The 7,080-nt window shown below is 41.8% G+C and overlaps 2 protein-coding genes across 3 annotated transcripts in view; one reads left to right on the top strand and one right to left on the bottom strand.

The window, feature by feature from the left end:
- Positions 1-632: 632 nt before the first annotated feature.
- Positions 633-2,468, top strand: LOC128872072 (cytochrome b5-like). Its single transcript, XM_054114396.1, has 4 exons — positions 633-1,440; positions 1,929-2,057; positions 2,121-2,197; positions 2,329-2,468. The coding sequence occupies exons 1-4, from the start codon at positions 1,321-1,323 to the stop codon at positions 2,363-2,365; spliced, it is 363 nt and encodes a 120-aa protein (XP_053970371.1). The 5' UTR covers positions 633-1,320; the 3' UTR covers positions 2,366-2,468.
- Positions 2,420-7,080, bottom strand: part of LOC128872070 (transient receptor potential protein) — a 10,610-nt gene continuing 5,949 nt past the window's right edge. The window contains exons 10-18 of one of the 2 annotated variants that reach the window (XM_054114392.1): positions 6,722-6,867; positions 6,386-6,492; positions 6,163-6,296; positions 5,852-5,981; positions 5,401-5,596; positions 5,155-5,319; positions 4,712-4,934; positions 4,171-4,587; positions 2,420-3,955 (exon numbers count right to left, since the gene is read on the bottom strand). In XM_054114392.1, the coding sequence (XP_053970367.1) occupies positions 3,330-3,955; positions 4,171-4,587; positions 4,712-4,934; positions 5,155-5,319; positions 5,401-5,596; positions 5,852-5,981; positions 6,163-6,296; positions 6,386-6,492; positions 6,722-6,867 (2,144 nt within the window). In that variant the 3' untranslated portion in view covers positions 2,420-3,329. The remainder of the gene's footprint in view (positions 3,956-4,170; positions 4,588-4,711; positions 4,935-5,154; positions 5,320-5,400; positions 5,597-5,851; positions 5,982-6,162; positions 6,297-6,385; positions 6,493-6,721; positions 6,868-7,080) is intronic. The other variant, XM_054114393.1, reaches the window with a different exon arrangement.

Genomic DNA, 7,080 nt, shown 5'->3' with positions numbered 1-7,080 from the left:
AAATTATTCTTTTTTTGATAATTACGTAATAAGTATGACTCTTTACTTTATAATACTATAATATATTACTTAATACATCTAATTTATCACTTATGCGCATAGTTATTAAATGCAGGAATAATTATCGATGTATTAGTTAGTGGCGCCATCTAGCCGCAAAAGAGGGAACTATTTTCAGGACAAACTTGGGCGTTCCACCACTGACGACGCCACTAACCGTTTATTAAAATCGTATGGAGTATAATTAATAATTTAGAATAAGTACTTCGATTCCATACAAGGAAAATATGGAGAACTTATAAGATAATTATCTGTTCGCCGAACTTCGATTTGATATTTTGTGTTTATCCTTTGGTCGGGGAATCACAAATAATTACATCGTGATTTATGTTATGCAATGAACATCAGTTGTTGACGTTTTCCTGATTCCCAACGAGTTGCATGAGCTCGAACCGAATGAACTTGTAATTACAAACAGTGGTATTTCCCCCTTTGCTGTACTGTAATCAACGTCATTTGCATTATCAGTTTACATGGAGTATTATCAATATGTTTAGTTCGAGTATTAATTACATTCTCTGTTTAGAGGCGATTGATCCTCTACTCTTACATTCCGCGAAAAATGATGTATTATTATTTATTAAAAATATATTGGTACAGTTTCATTGTATCACGTTAATTTGATTTCAATAATAAATTCAGTTGAATGACAATCATCCAGCTCCCACATCCCGCATAAATCACCCTAATTATAAAGTTTGGATACTTTGTAACACTCCTCTGTTACTGAGTCGTTTTTGAAACACGCAAATTTCGAATAATCTCCTTAGTCAGTTATTTGAAAATCTACTGGATCAATGATCACTGGTGATCATCGTCCTTATCCCTTGAAATAGAAGGATCCTATATGTAACAAATAAAACAAAAAGAAAAAAAAACACACGATAGAAGCATGTTAAACAGGAAACTAATACTATTATCGTATTTCTTAATGGGATTTCCTAAAGTACCGTGTTTATAAATAGATAACGACAAAAGTTTCCTCTCGGAATTCCGTAATTGATTCCTAATCAAGTACGTGACACGCGCTATCTCCGTTTATCTACATACGCGACACCGATCACGGTCAGTTTTTTTATCATTCAGATTTTCCTTACGTTCGATCGCGATCGTTCATCCCGCATTGTTCTCAATGATCCATCGGTCCGAGCGCTCGGGATTCGCTGCGAGCGTCGAGATCTCGAGTTGTTCGCGTAATTAAATCCGATTTATACGACGTTCAAACGCGACGAGATCGATCGAGCGTTAGTTTCCGAAACGATGAGCGAACTGTTACGGTACACGCTGAGGGAGGTAGAGCAACGCGATGGGAACGATGGATCAAGGACCTGGATCGTGATCCACGACAACGTCTACGATGTCACCGATTACAAAGCCAAGGTACGCTTAAAAAGAAAAAAGTGAGAATCGAGTGTTCCGATTATCAGACGTAAGGTGACGGATCTCTTTGGGAATCTGTGTTAGGATTATTGTTAGGACTAGGAAATGCTAGACTAGTGTTAGGATATATTAGGTGGACTGGAAAGTAGTGTCGTTTTTGCCACCTTAAATATTTGTTTATCATTTATCAGCTCATTGATTTTTCTGGCATCGAAAATTTGCACACTAGGTGACGAAGGCTGCGAAAATTGGAAAGTTTGAATCTAACGTAAAAGAAACGACATTACTTTTCGGTCTACCTAATGCTTTTTGAAAGCGATCCATGACCCGTAAATTTGTTCCAAACGTGACATGGAAGGCGTCGAGTGATTCCATATCTACAATATCGATTAAGGAACATCATTAATCGGAAGCAGAGAGGAGTCCAGGTACTGGATTCTGTTCTCAACTGAATTTTATATTTAAATGGTATTCGACGTTGGTTGCAGCATCCTGGTGGTCCAGAATTGATCGACGAATACGCAGGACAAGACGCGACAGCTGGATTCGACGATTTTGGCCACTCCTCGGACGCCAAACGCATGTTGAAGGACTTCCTCGTCGGCCAGCTAGTGGACGTAAGAATTTTAAACTCTACGAGAAGTTTTCGGTCGAGTTATAAATTTCGTTTCTCCTTGTAGGAAGACAAAATGGTGAACAGAAAAAAGAACGGCTCCAGCAACGCTCAAACGAGGATGGCAAAAGTGGGAAAGAGAAGGTATATCGTTAAAATCTTTTTTATATACAACGTTACAACGTCAGAAGTCAGAGGAAGGCGATAATTGAAAATTGATCACCATAAAGAAAAAAGTATCTTTTACGAAAAGTTGAGAATAAAAATGTTTTCAGGACGTTTAGGTCAGTATTATGCGGAGGCTGCGCGTAACGAAGCATGTACCAGCCGTGGATCGAGTCATGTTAATTTATTTATTTTTATTTCCATTTTCTTTATTTACCACTAATATACATGTTGAGCTAGTTGTAAACATTCTATGTAGAATAAGAATTTATATATACGTACAAGTTGTTTCTGTTTTTTAAAAAAGATCGACTCTTAAGCTCCTATCGATTAAATGGAATTTCGTGAAACCGACAGAGTCCGCGTAACGTTGGCAGCGGTGCTAAGTGTATGCGAATAGAAAGATGAGTATATCGATGGATCGATGGACGAATGGTGATTTATCTCTAGAACAGTGCACAAAAGTATCACCTTGCGTCGACGAGATCGACGACGAAACTAATCACGTATACCGAGAGAAAGAATAGACGGAAAACGATGAGCGTGAGAGGAATACAATACTTTCTTATCGCTGAAAGATAATTGCCTTTAGGCACGGATTAATCGTTTGGAAATCTCGAACAGCTACGCTTAATCTTCTCGAGGTCTTAGGGTGATCTGGTGTCAAGCTATGATTAGCATCGGTCGTGTTGTAGAAATGCGTAGTATTACAAAAAAATACGAAAGTACGAAACTTGGGTAGTCGCGTGTCGTGCTCTTTAGATCGATATCGAACGTCGTAGTCATGGTACCGGGTCAGCCAACGTTTTCCTTCTATTGATAAGTAAGAAACCGTTCGTTACGATGCCGGTGCAAGTCTTCCTTTGTTCCAAGATTTCAAATTTCGACGTCTTTGAACAAATTTTCATTTCTTTGAATAAATCGAAGTAAGAATAAAATTTCGACGTCTTTGAACAAATTTTCATTTCTTTGAATAAATCGAAGTAAGAATAAAATTTCGAATAATTTCTTTCGCGTGAGATCTACTTTTTAATAGAATTCATGAATAGAGAGTATTTAAAAAAAAAAAATCTCACACCAGCTTTGTAACGAACGATTCAACGTAGAGAGTTCAGATCCATCCGCCCATGATTTGACCAGTAGCCTTTGACTTTCCACGCAGTTTCGTAGTAGCAACCGGTACGTTATCTTCTGGAGGTGGAGGTTTGGCTGCTTGATCACCGGAGTCCTTCTTGTCCTCTTTACCTTCCTTCTTCTCCTCCCCACCTTCCTTCTTCTCCTCCCCGCCTTCCTTCTTGTCGCCGCCCTCCTTCTTCTTCTTCTCCTCCTCCTCCTTCTTCTTCTTCTCCTCTTCCTTCTTCTTCTTCTCCGCCTCCTCCTTTTTCTTCTTCTCCTCCTCCTCTTTCTTCTTCTTAGCCTCGTCATCGTCCTTCTTCTTGTCCCCGTCCTCTTTCTTCCCTTCGTCCTCTTTCTTCGGTGGCTGGCTAGGTCCAGGCTTCGGTTTGGCAGCGCCAGCCTTACCCTGCGGTGACCTCGTCGCGTCGTCCTCTCTAGGGTCCTCAGGTATCGGCGAGGGCGACCTCACTTCGATGGACACCGACTTCTCGCCTCCTTTGTCCAAGCTGCCACCGCTCATTGACTTCAGCAGGCTCTTCTTCAGCATTGGCACAGGACGATCCGGTTCCTGAATGCTCACTTTCGTGGCACGCTCGCCGCCCTCTTCTTCTTCCTTGACCTCTGCAAGGTCAAAGAAATTTGATTCGATAATTGAAGCACTTTTTTTTTTTTTTTTATAAATTATTCACTCGTCTACAAGCAAGTTGACCAGTCGATATCAAGGACACTTATTAATGTTGATATCGATTTTAGCCTCCATGTGAACATAATCAACACGGTTCTAGAAAATAGTACAAAATTAAGTTTATTATCATTTAGAATGGTTGCGTAATCACCTTCGCCATCTGGCTCAGCCCCTGGTTTCATTCGACTCATCATGAACTTCGCGTAGGCGATCCTGGTGGTCGGCGAGACTTCCGTCAGGTTTGGATTGTAGTCGACCAGACGATTAGGATCCAACGACGCTAGGTCCGAATTGGCCTGATGAGGTAGCCGACGAATGCTGCGTCGTTTCATCGACGCCTCGCTCGTGCTACCAATCGGATCCCTCACGATGGTGTTCTTCCTGACAACGGCGTTCCAATCCTTCTTGCTTCCACTGCTCTTACGACCTATCGCCTTGGCGATCTGGCTGAACACGTCTTTAGGTTCTTTCTCGCTTTGGATCACGGCGTTCACTATGCCCTCCACTATACCGATCTGGAAGTCCTTCTGGAGACGACGTTCCATCACTCGACCCTTCTTACCAGACACTGACGAAAGAAATGATTTCCCGATTAAATAGATTCTAACGTCTTGGATATATCTATTCTTTAAATTAAATAAATATACGAAAATATATCTATTCTTTGTTAACGAAAATCATGGAAAACCTACGCGCCGCCTCCTGTTTGTCGAACTGCGGTGTTCTCATTCCGTTCTGCCGAAGGATATCGATCAACTCGTATCGCAATGTAGAGATGTCCTGCCTTATCTCGATCACATCGTCCTCGGTGATGCCAAAATCATCGCGTTTCCTTTGCTCGGCGGTCACGTAACGTCGTATCAGAAGTCGCATGACCGTGTCGTGCCTCGCCAGCGCCTTTTCCCTCGATTTTTTCTAGAAATTGTTTACAAAGTCATTTATCGTAATACTAAACCTTGAATTGAAGTTTTCAGGTTTTCGTTCTAGTCGATCTGTGTTTGGAGTTGCTCGCTACCAGGCACGGAGCGTTGCCCCTGGCAGCAGGCAACCGCTCTACAGGCCAGCTCTCGATAGTAAAATAAAACTCTTTATTTATTTTCCTCTGCTTCACAGGAATCAATAATGGAACACGTACGATCAGAGATTTCGTCTGACGGCCGGTTTTTCCGCAAGAGAAGATTTTGGTGAACGTTTTGCCGGTCGGGACCATATTGAAGGGAGGTGGCACCGTGTCACCGTCTTCGAAGTAGCTCATCCACAGGTGGCTTCTGGCAAACTTCCATTCCGTATCGGCTCTTTCCTGAAAGTTGCACCGGTAAGACGTGTTGCACGTTTTAAAGGGTGGCATAAACCGCTGAAAATAAATATCCGATCGTTATACCGAGATGATTTGATAGGAATTGGACATCATAGCGATCAGCATGTTGAGGAGAACGATGACATTGATCACGGAGTAGGAGCCGAACATGAGCAGCGCCCAGAACCTCGTGAAGCTTTTTATTCCCGTCAGGTCGAAGGACATCAGGTCCACCATACCGAAACTGGCCCAGAAAAGCGATTGCGACGTCTCGAATAAGCTGAAAGTGTTTGCAAAGAAAATTTAGAATATTCTGCTGGTATTTTTCGTTAGGGAAACATATTTTTTTTAAAGGAGCGAAGCGAGAAGCGGTGTTCGTCTAATTTTTGAGAGTTCAAGACAAAGCTATCAACTACCCCCTATTTTTATTAAATCCGACAATGTATTTATTATATATTTCATATTGGATAAGTTTACAGACAGTGCACCACTTTTCGCTCCTCCTTCTGTACTCTTCTAAATTTCCGATACGTACTTAGCGAAACGTCTCCAAATGGAGCACGCTTTTTCCTGATTGTCAAAGTCGGGCAGATCGGGGAAGCCCTTTATGCTGTAGCACTTCATCTTCTCCAGGTCCGCGTAGTACCACATCAGCTGATTCATTCCTGAGTTTCGCGTAAACGGACTTAAATCTCTTTACTGCCGATTAATAATCGACGGGCTACGTTTAATAAAGAAGGAGACGCGTTTTTCGCGAAGGGTAGCGTGTCTTCAGGGTGTAGAGACGCCGCGACGGACCCGTGGGAACGTGGACGATGAATAAGTGAACGCCGACTGGATACTCACCGCAACCGAAGGCGAACAGGACCAGCGTGTAGATGAAGAAGAACTTGATAATGTCTATTATCATCCTCCCCAGGGAAATTTGGAGCGGACCGAGGTGGGGATTCACGCTGAATATGTGAACGAGCTTCAAAAAACTGGAAACAACGTCTTCGATTCGATACAGTGATTCGTGATCGCCTATTTAATTAGTGGATATTTTTATTTTACGCCGAGAGAAAGTTACCTGAAAATCATTCCTGCGGCGAAGGCTCCTTCGGAAAGCAGCATGGGATCGAAGGCGTGCCATTGATCTCTGGGATACCAAGGATCCACGCCACTCCAGTACTCCCTCTGTCGAGGATACAGTTTCAAAGTGATCGTTTCGAAATCTCTGGATTGATTCGTTTCTATAATTATTAGTTCAAGTTTCCTATGCTACGAATTGATTTCGCATTTGATTTTTCAAATCGTCGATTGAAAATCCATACGAGAGTCAGAGTGGAATCCACGACAGGAATTTATATGAAGGACGAAGCGAAGCAAATATTTTACTTATAAAATCAGGAATCACGAAGCACACCTGAACTATAATCCACGCTGTCAGCCTCAACACTACCCAGATTACATAAAACACGTTCTGAATGAAGTCCACCACGTTCCAGAGATCAGATACGTATTCCAAGATCCCGTCCGACCATAACGATCTCATCTCGCCCATGACCAAACCTGCAAAATTAACACGTGTCACATTCATCGACCGGGTGAATTAATTCTCTCTTGCGATATATAAAAATGAAGCATTCGTGTGATTTATAAAAAACAACAGTTCAAGTCATTTCAAGCTAATTGGAGCTAATTGGAGAAGCGGCATTCAAGAAAATTATATTCGTTATAATATTTTCAACATCGATATATCGATCACGATATATTTTACAAAAT

Source organism: Hylaeus volcanicus, chromosome 2 (genome assembly GCF_026283585.1).
Source record: "Hylaeus volcanicus isolate JK05 chromosome 2, UHH_iyHylVolc1.0_haploid, whole genome shotgun sequence".
In the NCBI taxonomy this organism is placed as follows: Eukaryota; Metazoa; Arthropoda; class Insecta; order Hymenoptera; family Colletidae; genus Hylaeus; species Hylaeus volcanicus.
Note: the sequence above shows the minus strand (reverse complement) of the source record. Positions and strands in the feature narration are given on the sequence as shown.

Coding starts and splice junctions, on each gene's coding strand:
- LOC128872072 (XM_054114396.1), top strand. CDS start 1,321: ATGAGCGAACTGTTACGGTACACGCTGAGGGAGGTAGAGCAACGCGAT. Junction 1,441..1,928: donor TCACCGATTACAAAGCCAAG/GTACGCTTAAAA, acceptor CGTTGGTTGCAG/CATCCTGGTGGTCCAGAATT. Junction 2,058..2,120: donor TCGTCGGCCAGCTAGTGGAC/GTAAGAATTTTA, acceptor TTCTCCTTGTAG/GAAGACAAAATGGTGAACAG.